Source organism: Hordeum vulgare, chromosome 3H (assembly GCF_904849725.1).
Source record: "Hordeum vulgare subsp. vulgare chromosome 3H, MorexV3_pseudomolecules_assembly, whole genome shotgun sequence".
Classification (NCBI taxonomy): Eukaryota; Viridiplantae; Streptophyta; class Magnoliopsida; order Poales; family Poaceae; genus Hordeum; species Hordeum vulgare.
This window is the reverse complement of record NC_058520.1, coordinates 353,512,479-353,534,947: the sequence shown is the minus strand read 5'-3', so window position 1 is coordinate 353,534,947 and position 22,469 is coordinate 353,512,479. Positions and strand designations below refer to the sequence as shown.

Here is a 22,469-nt window from a genome sequence, read left to right as displayed (position 1 = left end):
GTCATGACCAAGATCAAAGGTAATGTTCATGTCCTCCTCAAAATCATATGCCTTGCAAAATGCTCAACAATAAGAACAACCAAAATATGCGTGATCTACTCCATTTTTTACATTAACAACAAAAGTGTAAAGGTCCATATTTTGGTGAGCTATCTTAGTCTTCGTACTCTCCTTCTCTTTGAAATGGAACTTGTCCAAGACATGGAGTCTTGCATGGTAGGGAACACACTAGTCAAATTGTATAAAAGAAAATTAGATGTTAATTAAAGCAAAAAAGCACACGACATGCTTCATTACAAAAAATACATGTTGTCTTTACATACCGTAATAATTTCAAAGTCCTCCTTTAGCTTGACGGTGAAGGATGTACCATTGTCTCAGTGAGGATAACGACCACATATACCCTTGTCGATGGTGCACATATATCACTAAGGGATCCCCTCGTCGTCAGACATTTCATGTGTTCATGATTCAAAGATTAAAAGTTGACAGCAGTAATACCAGAAACTATTCAGCATTGGTAAACTTTCGGTCTATCGAGGCTTCCTTGAAAAACTCTCATATCTCATCGTGTATATGGTGCGCACTCTCTCACACTGATATGATAGTGTATGGTGGTGGTAACTCACGAAGAAGGAAGCGACCCCCACGACAACGATTAGGATTCTTCCTTTGATATTTCGACCACCGGTTTTGGCTGCTTCCTCTCCCTCTCACGCGCATTATACCAAGGTATATATCATGAGAAGAGGAAGGGAAAGCGACCCCCATGACAATAATCGGGATTCTTCCTTTGATATTTCGATCATCGGTGCTGGTTGTTTCCTCTCCCTCTATCGTACATTATAGCAAGGTATATATGACAATATGAGGAAGAGGAAGCGACCCCCATGATAACAGTAGGGATTCCTCCATCAAGAACACAATAAAGTCACGCGAGGCAGCTCACACAGACTCAAAGTCAACCCAAATCTTAAGTTAAATAACATTACATGTTTCGGCAAGAAAAATGCCTGTGTTTGGCGAGAATGTCATCTAATTCCTGTTCTGGCAAATAACGGGTACTTCATATTTCCTATTTCATAGAATAAGTCATGCTGAAATCCACAAAACAATTCGGCATGACCATTGCTAAAAATAGACACATCGAGCGCCTAATATTTTCGGGAATCGAAATGAATCCACATTCCGGCAAAACATAGGCTACCCGAGGGTGTTTCTACAAATTCACATTTGCATTTCGGTAAATAACTAGCTTCACATTTTCATTTAAAAAACTTGCTTCACATTTTCATTTCAAAAAAATACTTTATCGAGTCTCCCTTGAAAAAATAACTAGCTTTATTGTAGAGCTTCATCCTATTCATAACTAAAAGATTAAAAATTGATCACTGTTTTGTACGAGTTGCCTTTCAGTTTGTCGACTCTCCCTTGAAAAACTCTCATCTCACATGGTGTATATGATGGGGACTCCCTCACATTGATATTATGGACGTCGGTGATGGTCGCTCATCTCCTTCTCCTCATGCACCGTCAATAGATCTATCACGAGGAAAAGGAGGATGAACGAACCCCATGACAACAGTCGGCATTCTTCCTCACTGGTATTTGACCATATATATAGTGTACACATCCTCACATTGATATTACGACCTTCGATGGTTGATCATCCATTCGTTCTCGAGTACATTACAAAAATGTATGGCACATGGGAATGAAGGACAAGTGACGCCCACGACAACAGTCGGGATTTGATCTTCCCCCTCACCGAAAGTCACACAAGTAGCCCCAACAAACTGAAAGAGAACCCGAAGAATCATTGTTTAACATTACATATATCGAGTAATGAACTAAGAAAATGACCTACTCTACCGCAAATGTTTTTGATAGCAATATTATCATGATGAAGTACTAATATCCATCTAAATGCATCCGTCTAACCATATGAACCCGAGAAACTGGCCACCTTTGCTTCCATTATGATCCTACGTGTAAACTATCTACCATATGAACCCTCGAAATTAAACAAAGAAGAAGAGAGGTACATGACGGAGGCCACCTATGGTGAAGGGGACTTAGAACGACGCTAGGGGTTAACAACGGCGAGAGGCATCGAGGCCTCGCGACGACAATGGATGTCCAGGACAGGGAAGGGCTGCCGGGTGGGGAGGGCAGCCACGTGGTCACCGTGAGAAGATCCGGCGGTGGTGCGGGTCGGAGGCAAGGCGGCGGCGGCACATGAGGTGCACAACAACGCGGAAGGCGGAGAGAGGGGAGAGGAACCGATTGAGTGAGTGAGGGGGAGAGGAACTAAAAATAAATGCTAGAGAATAGTTGTGGCGGACGAATGAGTGTTCCCGCCACCACAAATATTAAGAAAAATTTGATTTATTTGCTGCGGTTTGCCAATCTATCATTGTGCCGGGCAACACCAGCCACGTGCCACAGGTAAGGGAGAACTAGTGGCAGGCATCGTCCAGCAGCCCTCCATTGCACTGTCGAGCCATTGGATGATGTCGACTACACAACTTTATTCTTGTAGACGAAGACGGGCCTCCAAGCGCAGAGTTTTGTAGGATAGTAGCAATTTTCCCTCAAGTGGATGACCTAGGGTTTATCAATCTGCCGGAGGTGTAGGATGAAGACAGTCTCTCTCAAACAACCCTGCAATCAAATACCAAAAATCTCTTGTGTCCCCAACACACCCAATACAATGGCAAATTGTATAGGTGCACTAGTTTGGCGAAGAGATGGTGATACAAGTGCAGTATGGATAATAGATATAGGTTTTTCTAATGTAAAAATATAAAACAGCAAGGTAGCAAGTGTAATACAGTGAGCAAAACATTGTATAATTCTTGGTATTAAGGCCTGGGGTTCCTACTTTCACTAGTGCAATCTCTCAACAATGCTAACATAGTAGAATCATAACATCATCCCTCAACGTGCAACAAAGAATCACTCCAAAGTTCCTATCTAGCGGAGAACAATAAGATGAAATTAGTGTAGGTAGTAGAATGACCTCAAACTTATTCTTTCTGATCAATCTTTTGAGCTATTCCTGTAAGTGTCACAAACAACACTAGAGTTCGTACTAGAATAACACCCATGATACATATCAATCAACCCTAATGTCACCTAGATACTCCAATGTCACCTCAAGTATCCGTGGGCTAATTATACGACATGCATCAAACAATTTCAGATTCTTTATATTCAATCCAACACAAATAACAGCAAGGAGCACCCCAAGATTTCTACCAGAGAACATAGTATGAAAATGTGCAATCAACCCCTATGCATAGATTCCCAAGGTCTCCGGAGTCAGCAAGTTGATGCCATAACATATATCAAGTGAATCACATGAATACCCTAATGTCACTACGGGTATCTGCATGCCAGGCATACCTCAAGTGTTCTCAAACCTAAATATTCACTCCACCATAACGAGATCTTAAAGTGAAAGATTCGGTTCATCACAACAATAGCAAGGGACAAACACCATATGATCCGACTATATTAACAAAGCCCGTGATACATCAAGATCATGCATCTAAAGAACATGAGATATATAGAGAGAGATTAAACGCATAGCTACTGGTACAAAACCTGAGCCCAGAGGGTTAACTACTCCCTCATCATCATGGCCTCCGCCGGGATGATGAAGATGGCCACCGGAGATGATTTCCCCTCTCCGGTAGGGTACTCGAACGTCTCCAGATTGATTTTTCATCGATACAATGAATTACAGCAATGGAGCGGAAGTTCTCTCTTTATTTCTGGAGTTTCTAGTATATATAGGATTTTCCAGTGTTGGAATCACGCCAAACGGAGCAACGTGATCCCCACAAGCCATCACGCCACGGTCTAGGGTGGTGCCCCGACGTGTTGGCTTGTGGCCCACTGGTGGATCCCCTCCGGTAGTTCTTCGCTCCATTATTGCTTATTTCCTCTAGAAAAAAATAATATAAGTTCGAATGATTCCAAGAACTTCCATTTTGTGCACAAAAAACAACACCACGGTAATTCTGCTGAAAACAACATCCATCCAGGTTAGTTCTAAATAAATCATATGAAGTGCATAAAAACCATATAAAAGTGTTGTAACCATAGGCAATCATGGCATGAATACTTCATAAATTATTGATACATTGGAGACATATTAGCATCCCCAAGCTTAATTCCTACTTTTCCTCAAGTAGGTAAATGATAAAAGAAATAATTTATGAAGTGTGAATGCTAGCATAGTATCTAAGTTTGATCATTGATAATTTCAGTCACTTTTTGAGCATCATAACCAGGAAATTTTCATCAAAATCATCATGGTTTAGTAGCAATTAATTCACATTTCATGGTTCAAATGATGCATTCTCCTGAAACTCAACATCATATGTTCTTAGTCATCAAACAACTTCAATGCATTATCAAGTATAAGTAAGAGCTCCACATACTCAATTATCATATAACCTTGTATGATTGTTGGTACTCAAAGCACATTTTTAGAACAAACAACATCCATCAAACACACAGAAAGATAGGGGCTTAAAGTTTCGCCTTCCAACATACTTATCATAAAGATAATTGCCAACAATAATGAATCATGATCAAATATATTTGAGTCGATATATATGTTTGGATCTTCCCCACCACATGATGCTTGCCACTAATAGATTTAGGGTGGAATAAGAAGTTGACTCAACATGAAAAGTAAGTAACATGAAAGTAAATAGATTGCCCCTTCGCAGAGGGAAGCAGGGATTGGTAGAGGTGCTAGAGCTCATTGTTTTAAAATAGAGATGAATTTGTAATTTTGGGTGGTGCGCCTTTCATGTAAATATCACAATAGAGTTTTCAATATCTTCCATGCTAATCACATTATTGGCGGTTCCCAAACAGAATTAAAATTTTAATCCCCCTCCACCATTCAGTCACACTACATGGTTGGCCGTATCCACGGGCGCCCTCTAAACAAGCAACTTTCTAGGGGGAGTAATTGTTTATTTATTTTTGTATTATGCAGGAATGGGAATCCTTTTTACCAGCCTCTCTCATGCAATTACAAGTGAATAAACACTCATCTTGAGAATAACTCGCTTAGCATGGAAGATAATGACCGCCCCATCGCTCCATGAGCGGTACGGGCACACAAAGATGTTTATTTGAATGTTTAGTGGTGGCACATGCAAATTTACTTGGAATGGCAGTAAAATACCAAATATAGGTAGGCATGGTGGACTCTCATGGAAGAAACATGGCTTAAGGATTTGTATGCACAAGTAGTACCTCTACTTAGTACAAAGTTTTGGCTAGCAAAAGGTTCTAAACAAGCACCACATGTTGGAGGATCCATAAAAATATGAATTATATGCAAATATATCCCAACATAACCATTACGTTGTCTTCCTTGTACAACTTCAACTATTTTATCAAGTTTTAAAATAATTAATGGGTATTCACAATCATAAAAGATGTCCAAGATAATATATTTGTATGTGAACTAATGAACAGTTTGAGCTGGTTCAGCAGCCGGCTCAGCCTCTGCCGACCCAACCACCGGCTCAGCATTTCCATACACCACATGGCCACTTATCTAACCCCGTAGACAACGTGATGGCTGCTACCCGCCACTTGGAATCTCTCCCTATTCATGGAAACACCCTACTTGAGGTAGTAGCAAGGAATGTCATCGAGATGCTGAAGACGACGGTGGTTCAGCATGCGCAATTTTCTTAGAGCTGTGATCGGCTGCACTCCACACCTCATGCTAGTCATACCAAGAGTCGCCATGACGATCCCCCGGCGGTTTCCAGCAGCGGTCGCCGACAGCAGCCTCAAACCAACCCACCCGAACTACCAATGTCAAATGCTCAGGTGCTTGTGAATGCGGCCTGAGTCGCCCGACAGGCAAAGGCAGAGGAGGCGCCGGCGATGGTGGGTCAGGTGGTTCTGAATTACGTCCAGCCAACCCCTGCGTATAGTGAGTCGGGAGGAAGGAACATAGGTATCCAATGCTTGTCATTTGCTCTTAGCAACGAGCGCATGCTGAGAGATTTCAAGGGCCCTCGCAAGGTTCCCAACTACACACCCGATCTTGAGTCGGGTGTGTGGATTGAGAGTTATGAGCTTGATATGGATATGCTTGATGCCAGTGATGAAGTATGCACCAAGTACTTCAATATGATGTTGGAAGGGCCGGTTCACACATGGTTGAAAATTTTACCACCCAACTCCATCAACACCTGGGCAGAATTGACGGATTAAGAACTTCCGTGGAACTTGCAAATGCCCAATGACGATTGTAGACCTACAACATTGTGTTCAACGGGCGGATGAGTCGGCCCACCATTGGAGACACGGGTTGTGGAGATTATACACTAGCCGGATGGCATTACGGCGGCTCGGGCCGTGTTGATCTTGGAGAAGAATGCCACTTTCAATCTCTGGTATTGAGGCTCAGTTGTCTTAAGCGGAAGATGCAGGATATGCGCGAGTTGATGGACACCCTCACCAGGTATGCCGAGTCAGACATCACGAAGGACGCCGACTCCGATGACGATAAGGCTAGTGAAATCCATAAAGGAGGTGGGACCAAGGGTCACCTCCAAGCTCAAGACATAGTGTCAACCACAGAGGCCAAGGAAAGAGAAGGCAACAAGACGGCATGTCTGATTTTGTTGCCAACACCAGCAGCGGGCCAAGAAACCAACGTCGGGACACTGTTCAAGATCGGGGCTTTAGTGGGAAAAAACCATGTAATTACGAGGAGCTGCTCAAGGGGCCTTGTCCTAAACACAGTACCCCAGATGCCCCATCTAACCACTCTTGGGAAAACTGCTTCGTGATGCAGGAATTCCGTCTTCAAGCGTCCAGAGATCACCAAGGGGGAAACGGTGGTGGACATCCGAGTTAGTTTGGTCCTGGCGGGTCACAAGGTGTCTCGTTCGATGGCTTCCCTAGTTCGGGCCCTCAGGCGAAAGGCGATTCGAATAATAACGGTGGACAACAGTCTGGCCAAGGTAACCGGTAGTACAACAACCATGGCAGCTTTGAGTAGCAAAACAACCAAGGCGGTTTTCAGCAGCCAAATAACCAGGGCGGTTTTCAGAGCAACCCTAAGCAGCTGAACAACGGTCAGTACCATGTTTTCACCACTAACACCTGTAAAAGGGACAAGAAAGTCAAATAGAGGGTGATCAACATGGCTGAGCTAGCGGTTCCTAGACACCTCAATTGGTCTGAACAGCCCGTCACATGGAGCACAACTAATCACCCGCCCCAGGTTGACAATCCTAGCGACTTAGCATTGGTGGTGGCACCACAGGTTTGGGGGTACACCCTCTCTAAGGTTCTCATGGATGGAGGTAGTAGCATCAACATCTTGTACTATGATACCATCCGACGGATGAATTTTTCTGAGAGCGACTTGATGCCCTCAACTACGATCTTTCATGGCATTGTTCCTGGCAAGTCGTAATATCCAATTGGATGGATCAAATTGAATGTGGATTATGGTGACGAATCCACTGATATGTCAGGAGTACCGAGAGAATTCACTGAGCACCATCTTAATGTAGATCCCAAGATGAAGCCCGTTCGACAGTACCTCCGTCGTTTTAATGAGGAGAGACGTAAAGCAATTGGGGAAGAATTTGCCTGACTCTTGGTTGTCGGGTTCATCATCGAAGTTTTCCCTCCTGGTTGGTTGGCTAACCTTGTCTTAGTTCTCAAGAAGAACGACACTTTTCGTATGTGCATCTATTATACAGATCTCAACAAAGCTTGCCCAAAGGATCCCTTTGCCCTCCCCCGTATTAATGGAATCATTGACTCCATGGCGGGTTGTGAGCATTTGTGCTTTCTGGATGCGTACTTTGGTTATCATTAGATCAAGATGGCCAAGGAGGATCAAGAGAAGACGGCTTTCATAACTCCCTTTGGAGCTTTTTTCTATGTCTCTATGCCCTTTATGCTTAACAGTGCGGGGGCGTCTTATCAAGACTTTATTCAGAACTGTTTGCACAATAAGATCGGGTGTAATGTTCATGCTTACGTTGATGATATCATAGTGAAATCACAGAAGAAGGAGATGCTTTTAGGTGATCTCAGGGAGATGTTTGACAACCTTCGAGTGTACCAGAGGAAGCTTAGCCCGACCAAGTGTGTCTTTGGGGTTCCAGCAGGCAAGTTGTTGGGTTTCCTGGTGTCAAAGTGAGGCATTGAAGCTAACCCAAATAAAATCAAGGCGACAACCTCGCTTGGTAACCGGGCCAACATCAACCAAGTCCAGCGCATGGCAGGTCGAGTTACGGCGTTGAGCCATTTTATAAGTCGCCTCGATGAGAAGGTCATCCCCCTTTATCAGTTGCTCAAGAAAACGGATCATTTTGTTTGGACTGATGCAACTAACAAAGCTTTTGAATCTCTCAAGAAATAACTTGTTGAGCCGCCTGTGTTAGCCTCCCCGACTGATAAGGAACCAATGCTCGTTTATATTGCAACTAACTCTAAAGCAGTAAGTGTCGCGATGGTTGTTGAATGCAAGGAAGAAGGCAAAGAATATCCGGTTCAGCGGCATGTGTTTTTTTAGTGAGGTATTTACTTTGTCTAAATAACGGTACCCACATTGGCAAAAGCTAGTCTTTGGGATTTTTATGGCAAGTCGGAAGCTGAAGCTTTACTTCCAAGAGCACCCAATCACTGTGGTAAGTTCGGTGCCAATTGGGGACATTATACAGAACCGTGAAGCTACTCAGTGAATATTGTGCCTTGCACGGCCATCAAGTCTCAAGCTTTGGTGGATTTCATCAACGATTGGACTGAGTTGCAGATTCCAGAAGATAGGAGTGATAACACATACTGGACTATTCACTTTGATGGTTTTGGGCAGTTGGAAGGCTTAGGAGCTGGCGTGGTGTTATCTTCCCCACGAGGCGACAAATTTTGTTATGTTTTGCATCTCATGTTTCCTTGCACCAACAACGCGGCTGAGTATGAGGCTCTCTTCCATGGGCTCAGGATAGCTAAGGAGATGAACCTCAGCCGGGTGAGATGTTTGGGCGTTTTAGATTTAGTGGCTCAACAAGTATATGGAACTTGAGACTCCAAAGATCCACTGATGGCGGCTTATAGGCATGAAGTAACCCGAGGTGGCAGGTCACTTCAATGGCTACCAGGTTGATCATATTGATCGTCGGCAGAATGAGACGGCTGATGCTTTGTCGCGCCTCGGATCCCAACACAAGCATGTTCCCCCCAATGTGTTCCTCAATGTCTTGCATAACCCTTCTATGAAGTTGTTTTGTGAAGAGGACATAGCAATTCTGACCCGGAATCACAATTGGTGGCGGCTCTCCGGGCAGTTCCTCACTGGATAATTCCTTATATGGCTTATCTGCCCGAGGCGAGTTGCCAACTGACAAAATCTTTGCTCGACAGATCATACGACGGTGCAAGTCCAGGGTTATCCATAAGGGCGAGTTACACAAACGGAGCACCTGTGGTTTTTTCAACGGTGTGTTTCCCCGGAGGAAGGTCAAGATAATCTCAATGAGATACATGCTGGCGACTATGGGCATCACGCAGGGTCACGATCCTTAGTGTCAAAGGCTTTCGACATGGTTTCTACTGGTTGACGGCTCATGCAGACGCAGAGGATATAGTGTAGAAGTGTGATGGTTGTTAGAAATTTGGCCGCCAGGTACACGTGCCGGCTCAAGAATTGCGTATGATCCCAATCACATGGCCTTTTGCGGTCTGGGGACTTGATATGGTCAGCCCGTTCAAGATGTCTTCCGACAAAAAGACTCATCTATTGGTGGCAGTTGACAAGTTTACCAAGTGGGTTGAAGCAGAGCCGGTCAACAATTGTGAGGCAGAGAAAGCAGTCAAGTTCCTCAAAAACCTGATTTTTCATTTTGGTTATCCCCATAGCATCATCACTGATAATGGTACCAATCTGTCTAAAGGCGCCATGAAGGAGTTCTATCAGTGAGAGCACATCCGACTTGACGTATCCACGGTGGCTCATCCACAATCCAATGGTCAGGCCGAGCGACCTAACCAGGAAATCTTGCGTGGGATCAAGCCCCGACTCATGGTTCCTTTTCAACGCACTCCGCGTTGTTGGGTCGAAGAACTCCCCTCGGTACTTTGGAGAATCATGAATACACCTAACAGATCCACAGGTTACACTCCTTTTTCCCTTGTCTATGGGGCTGAGGTGGTTCTTCCAAGCAATATAAGGCATGATTCTCCCAGAGTCGTTGCCTACGTGGAAGAAGATAATGAGCAGGCGTGTGAGGATTCCTTGGATGCTTTAGAGGAAGAGCGTGATTTGGCTGCAGCACGATCGTTTATTTATCAACAAGACCTGCATTGCTATCACAGTCGACATGTTATGAGTCAGATTTTTCAGGAGGGCGACTCAGTGCTTCGACTGATTCAAGATCACACAAGCATGCACAAGCTATCACCTTCATGGGAAGGACCTTTTGTCATCAGCAAAAGTCTTCATAATGGCTCCTACTATCTGATCGACCTTCGTCCAGATAAGCCAACCTCGAAGGAAGAGACGACTCGTCCATGGAACATTGCTCACCTTCGGCTACACTTAGAGCCATCGGCTCCTTCTCTATGTACATAGTTTAGAATTTTGTACTATTTTCATCAAAACAATAAAGCCTTTTCATCCTATATATTGAGCATGAGTATTTATTGTTTACATAAGCCGTCCAAGAGGATTTGCTGCCGCCAAGGAGGTCACTGAAACATGGACGCTATTAGTATCAAAGAGGATGAGCCACCCTATTGCGATTGTTCAAACGTGGATACTAATAAGCCAAAGAGGACCAGTAGCCATGATGCACGGATCAAACATAGACGCAAGTTTATGGTCTTGAAGAATAAAGCCGGCTTACTTGGGAGCTATTAGTCTCGAGGTTGTTTAGCAGTCAAGGTTTTAAATAGCGGCTGCTATGAACGCCATTGTGGCCGCTATTGCAGTAGCGAGCCCTAGCCGCTACTACTCAAACGCTGTGGTAGGAACTAGGTATTTAACATGATGCGGGCTCTATTGCGGATATCAGAGCACAATAGTGGATATTTTGATAGGGCTGGTTGCGGTCATAGCGTACTTGTACCTGGTATAAATTTAATATGTGCACCCAACAGGCCAACCCTAACCCTAAATCAGCGCACTCTCGTATCCACTCCCATTCTATTTCGTTGGCTGCTGACGGCGGCACAGCTGACGCCGGAGGCCGGATGGAGCGGCTGAGAAGAGATCGACGGATGGCGCATCTCCCCTAGCCCGTGCCCCATTCCCGTTCATTCAGGCAGCAAGCCGGCAACTGGCAGGGCGGCCACTTCCGTGCTGGACAACGGGACAACCCAGGTTTGGTTGAATCTTCCTTGCTCGTGGCAGATCCATGTAGGACGGCAACCATGGTGCTCTTCTTGCTCGAGGCCCACATCTCCTACGTCTCCTTCCATCCTGCAGCTTGCACCTCCTTCCGTCCCAATTCGGCTACTCTTCTCATTCTGTCTTACAGCTCCTTCACTCCGGCAGCTCATTCTGACCAAGGTATAAGCTTTTCTATGCTTCTCGTATATACAGATCGATGCATAGCTTGCTATTACATAGCCGACTTGGTAGTATCTGCGAAGAGTCAAAGGTAGTCAAAGGTTGTCATGGCGAGATCAAAGCAGTGAAGCACACGAAGCTTTTCTCTGATTCTAGTATATATAGATCGATGCGTAGCTTTCTAGTACATAGCTCACTTGCTAGTACATGCCAATACGTACACGTTCTCATTGCTAGACCAAGAACTGAACCACACTGCACACGAATACACGATGCACTCAGTACAGTCTGCATTTTATTTGTGTTGTTAAATTTTATTTATAAATTCAGTTTATAGCAATACACTTGCATAGTATAATCTCTGTATTTTTATACTATTAAATGTTGTTTATAAATACATTTTGAACTGATAAACTTGCACAATCAGTCTGTTTGTACTATTAAATTTTGTTCTATAGATTCAGTTTTTACTAATAAAATTGCACTCAACATGGTATAGTATGTGCCTTTTGTTATACTAATAATTGTTCTTTAGTTGTAGTTCCTTTCGCTTTATACAATTGTATTAACAAGTTCAGTTTACTGGTTATTACTAAATTAAACAAATTAACTATATGTACTTGTAATTCAGTGAAATAGCTTATGCATGTTCCTTTTTCTGCAGTAGTATTGTGCTAGCAAAATGTCTTCAGCAGGATCTAGCATCGGAGCATGCCCTACCCATTACTGATGAGTTTAGGATCAAGAACAGAGTTTGGTGCAAGTATTGCTTGAACTTTTACAATGGTGGCATTGCAAGATTTAAGGAGCACTTGGCTGGACTTAGGAAGGATTGTGTACCTTGCACGCAGGTTCGTGATCATGTTAAAGAGCATATGAGTGCATTGATAGCTGAGAAAGAAAAAGAAGAAGGATAAATCACTAAACAAAATGTTGGCGTTGCGAGAAGAGGTTAGAGGGATGTATGATCAATGTGGGAATGAGGATGAAGATTGCGCAATTATTGAGTTTTCTCCTGCATCAAGTGGAAGCTCTCAATTTCCTAAGAAGCCTTTGATCAAGGGTCCAATGGACAAGTATCGTGCACGGCCAAGAAAAAAAACAACAGTGGATGCACATTATAAGATCAAAGAAGCAATGATAACTTATGATTATATTTGTGAGTTCTTCATTGAGGATGCCCTTGCTCATAATCTTGCTAGTCTTAAATCATTTGCTCGAATGGTAGAAGCAATTGGACAGTTTGGTCCAGGATGGAAGCCACCGACACCTTATTAGATTGTCAATCCTTTGTTGAAGATACAAGTAAGCAAAGTAGATGAAATGTTGAAGGTCGAAAAGGAGGCATGGGCTGCTACTGGATGCTCTATAATGACAGATGCTTGGACAAATCATCGTGGAAGGAGCTTAATGAATTTAGTTGCTCATTCTTCTAGAGGTGTGTGTTTCCTCCATGACATTGAAGCTTCAACGGAGGTTCACGATGCTAAGTACATCTTAATCTTGGTCATGAGTTGCATTGCTGAAAATGGTGTTGAGAAGATTGCAGTAGCCAAGTTACTTAAGCAAAAGCACCCTCAAATATTTTGGACCGCATGTGTAGCCCACACAATCAACCTAATGCTCCAAGATATTGGTAATATACCCGTAGTGAGCTCAACAATTACCAATGGTAAGACCATCACAAATTTCTTTTATGCACACACTAGATTGTTGGCTATTCTTTGCAAGTATGCCAAAGGTGATTTAGTTAGAGTCGACGCTACTTGATTTGCAAGTCATTACTTGAACTTGAAGAGTTTGTATGGAAAGAGGAAACAACTAAAGCTGATGTTTGCATCAAATGATTGGGCTGGCGGTAGTTATGCTAAGAAGTCTTTAGGAAAATGTGTGTAAAAACTTGTAATGGACAATAAGTTTTGGGCCAAGATAAACCTTATCGTGAATTATTTTGAGTCACTTGCAAATGTACTTAGGCGGGTTGATGGAGACACTCCAGCCATGGGATTCTTATATGGTGATCTTCTGCAAGCAAAGCAACAAATAGCAGTACGTCTCAATCACGTTGAGAAAAAATATGGCCCTATTTGGGGGATCATAGATAGAAGGTGGGATAGCAAGATGAAAACAGCGCTGCACAAAGCTGGTTATTTTTTGAACCCCTTGTTCTTCTATGATAGGCAGAGTGGAATGGCTGAAGAAGATTTCATGGAAGTAGTCATAGAGTGTGCATCTGTTATGTACAAAAACAACATAGAGGTGTAAGACAATATTGTATCCCAGCTTAGTTCTTACACTAAAGCCTTAGGTTCATTTGGAACTGATATGACCATTAGACAACGCAAAGTTTTAACTATCAGTCCTGGTAAGAATGATAGAACTTCTAAAGTCTTTCTTGAATGTTGCAACGTGGTAGTAATGTACTTATTTCATTTGTTTGCCTTGCTTGTTTGCAGCAAGATGGTGGACCGTGCATGGAACTTATGCGAAGGACTTGAAGAAGATGGCTATTAGAATACTGAGCTTAACTTGTAGTTCATCGGCATGTCAAAGAAATTGGTCTGCATTCGAGAGGGTAATATCATCCTATATTCACCTATCCTTAGTTGATTAGTTTCCTGTCCCTTTTTTGTGCATCATGTGAATTACTAATCCGAATGTACTATGGTATTTGTGTTTTAGGTACATTCAAAGAAGAGGACCAGACTAGACCAGAAGAAGTTGAATGATATTGTTTATGTGATGTTTAACAAGAGACTGGACTCGAAGTACTCTCAGAGGGAAAGGGACCCATTGTTTGCAAAGTACATTGAAGACGAGCCACCAAATGAGTGGATGTTGGATGAAGAGATACTACAAGATGATGAGGCATCTGAAGATGAGGCTGCAATTGCCATCAATTTGAAGAAGAAAGAAAAATATGTAGCTTCAAGAACCAGAGGCAAAAGATCTCGTACTGATCAAGATGTTGAAGAGGAGGATCAAGAGGAGGAAGAGTAGGAAGTGGAAGAGGAAGAGCAAATGGAAGAAGAGGAGGAGAACCTAGAAGTTGAGGAAGAAAATGATGAAGAAGACATTGATGTGGAAATCGATCTGACAGGACAAGATGAAGAGGATGGGGAATGACTTGTGCATCTTGATTCTTGCATGAGTCGAATCTGTTCTATTTTGCGTGATGGTCGTGGTCTGATTGTGTCATAAACTCTTTTTGTTAGCTTTCTTAATGCGTCATGCACTCGTTTATTTTTTTCAGTTCTAGGACGGATTGATGGTAATCATCTCATGGTTTGATGGATATGGAATATTGTGATATTGTTGGCTTGTGGTGGTAGTGTACTTTTGTAGTCTAGACTTTTTTGTTTAATGATGAATTTCTAGGAAACAAATATGTTGGTGGTTGTTGTTTGATACGAATATTTGTTGCAAGGTTACATGGTTGAATATTGTCCAGATGGACTAGTTTTTAGTCTAAAAAGGATGATTATTCAAATCAAGTTTCATACTATTATCAACAACATAGAAATGTACATAATAATCTCTAATTCAGAAGTGCTATTACAAATATGCTATGTGGACATAGCGTCGGCAATATCACCCGTATTCCGCTACGCTGACCTCAATTCGTTATCACCCCGTTATCCGCTATTTAAAACTTTGTTAGCAGTAATAGCATCGTCTTCTGCAATTCTATGATTGGCAAACTCATTGAGTTCAGCCTGAATACCCTGTTGGCTTGTGAAACATTAACGCTATACAATGGTTATGCTGGAGTGTATGTCTTGATGACTCGCACTATTGGCCCCGTGTACTCTTGGCGAGTCAATCCATTTTGGACCCTCACTTGCCAAGGTTAAAACATCGAGGTGTCGAGCGAGAGTCGGCATATGGAGAATAGATAAACCATGGGTTCATCGAACCTGCTTCACTGAAGCCTGATCCAACAGTCTAAATCATAAAGGTTTTTGCAAAAACCTCTTAGGGTACTACTAGAGCCTTGAGAGCTTGTCTACCCACCGCGACTCATTGAGCCGGCCTATTTATAACAATTCAATACCCTATATGGTGTTATCTTTTGCAGGCAAAGATTCAATACTTTTACTAGTGTATGCAAAGCATGGTAACTATGAAGTCTTCTTTCTCATAAAGGGAAAATCTAAATTGCAATACAGCAAAATCTTAACAAGGCGGCTTATATTAAAAGGTAATGCCAAAAGCTTCGGCATCAATAAAGATTTTGTGCATTCATCGCAGTTTTTTACAACTACAAACTATTACATGGCTCAAGAAGGCCAAAGGTTTTTCTCATTCATCAACCCGGTGGCCAGTTCCTTCGGGTTACTCTTGGCGAGAAGTCTTGGTTAAGTCGCATCCGGGTTACCCTGTGCTGAGCCTTCGGGGTCTTGGATCTGGAAGTTGCCCATATCCCAGTTGCAATTGATTTAAGCATTGAATTTAGCTTCTTCTGCCAAGATGGTCGACGGATCAGCATCAGAGGCAAAAAGGTGCTTACGGCGCTGAGGAGTAAGATCCACTGGTGCAAAAGTGGGAGGTGGCACACGCTTGTGGCTTTCATCATAGGTCGCCTGATATTTGGTCAAGTCAAGACCCTCAGCAAGCTGACTCGTTGTTGGACAAACCGCCCTCATGCATTGGGCGTAGTCTCCGTGAGTGAATTCTAAGCCATCATCCTTATATTCAGGAAACCCACGTGCTATTTCCTCCGGCTTGAGTTCTGGTGCATAAGACAAAGACCATCTCAGAGCAGTGATTAGCCCTTTCCGTGCAGCTGATTTCTTCATTTCTTCTATATGCTTGGGCATGGTCGAGAGCCGCTTCACCATGTCACTCATAAACTTAACCGACTCTCTATCACCCCACACTGCTTTGATGGTGAATAAGCCGCCAACATAAAGTTGCTCTGTGAGGGTATATAATGCTTTCAGCTTTAGCACACAGTCATCTTGCAGATTGGCAGATCGAGGGCTTGCAACAAAAAATAAGGTGTCAGTCGCCTGGCAGTTTTCTGTTCCTTTACAATGGTGGCAATTGACAATCTTACATACAAAGTGCTTACCAAACACAACACTCGTGATCCTGGAGATATGTCGTTTTAGACCAGTTAATTCTTCACAAGCCAGTTTCAGCTGACCCTCGGTGACTTCAGCAAGTTTTAACAGGGAGGCTTTCTTAGCTTCAACCGTCTCTTTATACAATCTGTGCTCAGACTTGATTCTTTCAATCTTTGCCAAGGAAATCCAAAGTTTTTCCTCAGCTTCAGCTCTGGCGTCTTGTTGCTGTGACAAGTTTTTCTTCATACTATTCAAGTATGAGTCAGCTTGACCTACAGATTTCTACATAATCAAAACAAGATGGGTAATTAATTCAAAGCTCAGCCGCCAATATGGATTGTAAAAGACTTTTTTGCTTTCATAGAAGATTGGTATCAAGTCTCAAGCAGATTGTAGGCAATATACTCGACAGTTGGGGGATAATGCATGTTAGTTTTCTTTTACATTTTTATACACACCCGGCTCATCTTCAAGAAGATGACCCGACCCTTGGAGGCTACAAGTTGAAGTGTCAAATAAAAACTGATAAAGACTCGACTCATCTTCAAAAACATGACCTGGCCCTTGGGGGATACAGGTTGAAGTTTCAAATAATAATTGATAAAGACCAGGCTCATTTCAAGAAGATGACCCGGCCCTTGGAGGGTACAGGTTGAAGTTTCAAATTAATACTTGCAAGACCCGGCTCATCTTCAAGAAGATGACCTGGCCCTTGGAGGCTACAGGTTGAAGTTTCAAATTAATACTTACAAGACCAGGCTCATCTTCAAGAAGATGATCCGACCCTTGGGGGCTACAGGTTGAATTTTCAAACTAATACTTACAAGACCCGACTCATCTTCAAGAACATGACCTGGCGCTTGTGGGCTATAGGTTGGAGTTTCAAGCAATTCACAAGACTCGACACATCTTCATGAAGATGACCCGACCCTTGGGGGATATACAAGGATATATGGAATGAGTTATTGAAGAGCAGCATACCTCATACCTTTTCTTCATCATATTTACCAGACTGGCTTCCATATCCCGGCTCATGGAGAGGCGGCTCAGATACCCAGCGTGCAATTCTTCAAAATCAAGTTTTTCACTATTAGGAAGCTCAAGTTTAGCTTTACCTTTCTCCACTTCGGTTGTTGCACCTTTGGCAGTATGCTTAGCCACTACGGTGTGGACGGGCGCGGTGTGACCCGTCCGAGTAATGACAATTGTCTTTTCATCAGATACACCATCTTTGGTTATCTTTGGAGGACTTGGCGGATTAAGATCGTTTTTCTGACCCGCCTCCATGGCTATATTGTCATCTTATGCCTGGTTAACTTCGACATGAGGAAGCTCATCCATAACGTTTATTTCATGAAGCTCGGCATGAGTGCTAGTTGGTTTAATTAGAGCTTCAGGGATAGTAACATCCACTTCCTCCGCTCGAGGGGCTTCACTATTGTGAAGTGACCCACCAGTTTTTATCTTCTTGGCTTCAGCCTTGAAGGATGAAGGTTGAGACATACATAATAAAGTATAAAGTAGTGATGAAAGTGTTGGATATACATATAAGGATTTACCATGGGAGACGAACAAGAGGTGGCAATTTTTAAGATGCCAAGTCGCCTGATGAAGGCGGGGAGACCTATTAAGGTGAAACCCCGTGAAGTTTGAGCAATCAACAAACACAAATTATTTAGGGAAAGAAGAGTTAGGATGAAAGGCACCTCATTTCGGCGTTTACGACTGGCGGCTTTCTCGGGCAGACCCACCATAAGATCGACCGAGGAGCTCCGTGTGTGGCGTTTTGGAGTATACATAACCTTCTTCAAAAGGAAGCCAGGATCCAAATAAGCATCCGGATGTGTCATAGGAACTTTCCTACAAATCGGCCTTCGAAGCCTTGTCGAGGAAATATCTAAATCAGAAGAGATTGAAATTACCTCGGTATCCTCAGCATCACTTTCAGTGTCATCTTCCTGAGATTGAACTAAATGGTTAGTACAACACGCATTAAAATAAGGGGATAGATGTAACATTTAGCTCAGTTTGCTCTTCGGTGGTCTGTGAGTCGCCCATAAAATATGACTCGCCGGTAGCTGATTTGTTCTTCTTTTTCTTCTTTGGGGTGGCTTTGACCTTCTTGACAGGCAGTTTCGCTGGTCTTCGCTTCGAGAAGAGTGAGTTTTTCTACAACAATATTGATAAAAAAGTAAGTCCTCAAAGGAGTAAAGGAAATAATAAGTAAGGCGAGTAATGGCCACAGGTATCTACCTCAGGAACCGGGTTCTGGATACAGAATGGCTTCAGACCAGTTTTTGAACAGACTTCTTTGGGCTCGCCACATAGCTTCTTCACAATGTTATTGACTTCATCAGAGTCAAGCATAACATTGGTGAAGCATTGTGCATTGTTTAAATCGCCATCATATTTGCACATCAATCCATCCCGGCTGCTTAAGGGAATAATCCACCACTCCACCCAGCACCAGATCAAATCAACTCCGGTTAAACCCTTAGCATTTAATGCCTTGAGTCTTGGCCAGACGAAAGCAAGGGTGGCCTGTTCTTTGGTAGTCAGTGAGCCAGGAAGGTTAAAGTCCATTGGAAGGTGTTCCTCTCTGAACCCTGGCAGGGGATTTTCGTTGGTGGGTGCAATATTATTACAATAAAACCAAGTTTTTCCCTAGCCTTTGGGATGACTGGACAAGGTAACAGCAGGAAAGCCGCATTCTCGACGCCTTTGGATTGTGACCCCGCCAAGTTCTAAGCTCGGACCATCGACCCATTCCGTGTGGCGGTTCAAATAGAAAAATTCCCTAAAAAGGGAATAGTGGGCTCCATTTCCAAGTGTGCTTCACAAAAGACTTGAAATTGGCATAAGTTGCTGATTGAGTTGGGGCCCAGGTCTTGAGGATGAAGATTGAAGAAGTGCAAAGCGTCTCGAAAGAATTTTGATCCAGGGGGAGAAAATCCTCGTTCAAGGTGATCAGTGAAGACCACAACTTCTCCTTCGACGGGTTGCGGTTGCACTTCTCCAGCGGCGTCTCTCCATTCGATCACTTCCTTAGGAGACAAGACTCCTACGGATACACATCGCTGAAGGGAGACGACAAAAATTTCTGATCGCAGCCAATCACATTTGGATGGCTTTGACATACTGACAGGTTCAGGAAGGAAAAGAGCTTCATGAATATGTTGGCGGGTTATCTCGATGAACGGAGTTGTTTGAAGAAGCAAGGTACTCGAGAGAGAAATAATAAAGCATTCTATGATGTTCAAGTCGCCTTAACGTAAAGGCGGCTTACCAAGATGGCGATTTACAAGTATATCAAAGAAGTCGGTATGAATGTGAAGGCGGCTTACGGAGGAACCATGATTTAAGATTCCACTATGTATTGGACAAACAACTTTCTACCGAAGTGCGTAAAAATATGGATCTACCAATGGTTCACGAGAGATAAACTCAATAGTCCTAGATGATGGTAAAATATGGAGCAGCAATAGTTCGTTATAAAATAGGTATCACGAAGCATCTAGGAAAAGTTATACAGGGAATCGGATCCCTACGTCTACCGCAACCTATCAGTGGAAGAAGTTTCATAAAAAAACTAGGCAAATCTACAATTGCGATGAACACGAGATGAACCCCCATGAACTCTACAGAGCTACAGTAGACTATCTAGACAGATCTGGGACAAGACAAAGAACTTACCCGACGGTGGTGATGGTGGCGAATGAGACCCGCGGTTTGGAGGAGAAGTTGCATGGCAAGGAGCTCCTGGACCAGATCACCTGATGATGGATCGCACGGCCGAGGCGCGATGAAGGTCCGGGCTCAAGATGGAAGAAGAAGAGGGAAGCAAGGTAAAAGTAAAAAGGGTACCCTCATCGATATTTAAAGGCTGGAGCTGAAATGGAAACTGCAAGCGCGAGAATCCAGGAGGCGCAATAAATTTCGGAGTTGATGGCGCCTTGATTTTCGGGCTAAACGAGTAAGCCAAAAGAGCCGTTGGAATGACGTCATTAAAATCCCTAAAATCCTGGGGCGGGTGATGTCATTGATGAACAGAGCAGAACCTCAAGAGGACATTTGAAGCCCGTGTCTCTGCCTCGGAGACCAAACTTGGGTTGCATGTGAGCCGCCAAGATTACAAGTAAAGTCAATTGACATGAATACATTCAAGTATTTCTAGGGCCTAATGTTAGGGATATTATCCCGCCGTATCACCCGCCCGAGAGGCCGGGTCAAAATGATGGCGGCTCAATGTTCATACTCAAGATGGGCCGTGACCTACGAAAGAGAAGGCACGAGGCGGTTACCAACGAGAGCCAGTTGCGGCCCAAGACACGAAGATGGCGACTCTTGGCCCACCAGGGAGAAGGATTGCGAGAAGTTTCCTTGCTTAAGGATCAAGGCGAGTTAGAGACATATCATGTCACGAATCATAATGTGACACGGAGTCTTGTAAACCTAGGGCCTCGACCTGTATATAAAGGCGAGTCTCTAGGGCTGGTAGACTTAAGTTACAATCAATCGAGAGCTAGGTCAGGCGAAACCGCACCCTTGTAATAAATTTCATTATCAATACACACAAAGCAAGACGTAAGCTTTTACCTCCATCAGAGGGGCCAAACCTGGGTAAACTCATCTCCCGTTCCCGATCAACCCCTTTGCGTCGCCACATAGTTGCGATGGCTTCACCACTAAGTCCTTTCACGAGGACATCTGCCGTGACAAAACCACTACACACACGTTATATGCCTTTTCCCGAACTTCTCTGCTTTGGTAGCGCCAAGCCTGTTGTTGATAAAAAGTGGACCAAGCCCGAGCTATATCGCGCTCGCCTTCCAATGCATCTAAGTCGTATTACCGATCTAACTCGACCTCTCTTTCCTCATACATGCGCACCCGAGGCGCGTCGTGGATGATATCACAAGGGCGGACCCCTTCGGCCCCGCACCATAAAAAATGTTGTGTACCCTGTTGAGCGATCTGGGTTGGTACGCAGACCCCATAACACGGAGTCGAGATCCTCTACCCAGTGGCAGTTAGATTCTATGAGAGATCGGACCAGCTGAGGTTTGATACATGTCCGTTTGTTTGGGGGTGATATAACGAGGCATAATCGAGCTTAATGCCCAATGTGCGCACCAATCTTTGACCACCTGGGCGGTGAAGTTGGATCCATTATCCATTATTATGCTGTGCGGGACACCATAATAGTGTACAACGGTGGATATGAATTCAATCACCGGCTTTGCTTGGGCAGACCTTACACGCTTTGCTTCAATCCATTTAGTGGACTTGTCCACCATAACCAGGAGGTATTTCTTTTTATTGGTCCCTCCTTTAAGTGGTCCGACCATGTACAACCCCCATACCACAAAGGGCCAGTTGATTGGAATTTTCCAAAGAGCCATTGGGGGCATGTGGCTTTGATTTATGAAAAGTTGACACCCTACACAACGTTGAACGAGTGTATGGGCGTCTTCTCGGGTTGTGGGCTAGAAGAAACTAGCTCTAAAAGCCTTGCTGACCAGGGCAAGTGCAACTGCATGGTGGACACCCATACCCACGTGTATTTCTACCAAGATCTGCCTCCCTTCTTCTTCGGAGATGCATCGTTGGAGGACTCCTATGGTGCTTTTCTTATACAGCTCACCCTCATGGACCTTGTAGGCCTTTGATCGGCAGATGATACGTCTCGCGTCAGTGTGGTCGTAGGAGAGATCTTTGCGAAGAAGGTAACCAATGAAGGGCTCGATCCATGGCACGATCGCTGCCATGACCTCGTGGGCCTAAGGTGTTTCTTAGATTATGGATCCGCTGATGATCTG

At 43.7% G+C, this 22,469-nt stretch overlaps 1 protein-coding gene across 3 annotated transcripts; it reads left to right on the top strand.

The window, feature by feature from the left end:
* Positions 1-11,182: 11,182 nt before the first annotated feature.
* Positions 11,183-14,963, top strand: LOC123439945. Of its 3 annotated transcripts, XM_045116557.1 has the most exons (5): positions 11,183-11,392; positions 11,498-11,581; positions 12,246-13,253; positions 14,038-14,156; positions 14,264-14,963. In XM_045116557.1, the coding sequence occupies exons 3-5, from the start codon at positions 12,905-12,907 to the stop codon at positions 14,579-14,581; spliced, it is 786 nt and encodes a 261-aa protein (XP_044972492.1). In that variant the 5' UTR covers positions 11,183-11,392; positions 11,498-11,581; positions 12,246-12,904; the 3' UTR covers positions 14,582-14,963. The 3 variants fall into 3 exon arrangements, with proteins under 3 accessions (XP_044972492.1, XP_044972493.1, XP_044972494.1); XM_045116558.1 differs by having other exon boundaries at positions 11,183-11,581; positions 12,249-13,253; XM_045116559.1 differs by lacking the exons at positions 11,183-11,392; positions 11,498-11,581; positions 12,246-13,253 and adding an exon at positions 13,260-13,946.
* The last annotated feature ends 7,506 nt before the right edge of the window (positions 14,964-22,469 follow it).

Excerpts from the sequence above, each read along its gene's own strand:
- LOC123439945 (XM_045116557.1), top strand. The coding sequence starts at position 12,905 with ATGTTGAAGGTCGAAAAGGAGGCATGGGCTGCTACTGGATGCTCTATA. Across the intron at positions 13,254-14,037 it reads GAGCTCAACAATTACCAATG|CAAGATGGTGGACCGTGCAT; the intron begins GTAAGACCATCA and ends GCTTGTTTGCAG. Across the intron at positions 14,157-14,263 it reads ATTGGTCTGCATTCGAGAGG|GTACATTCAAAGAAGAGGAC; the intron begins GTAATATCATCC and ends TTTGTGTTTTAG.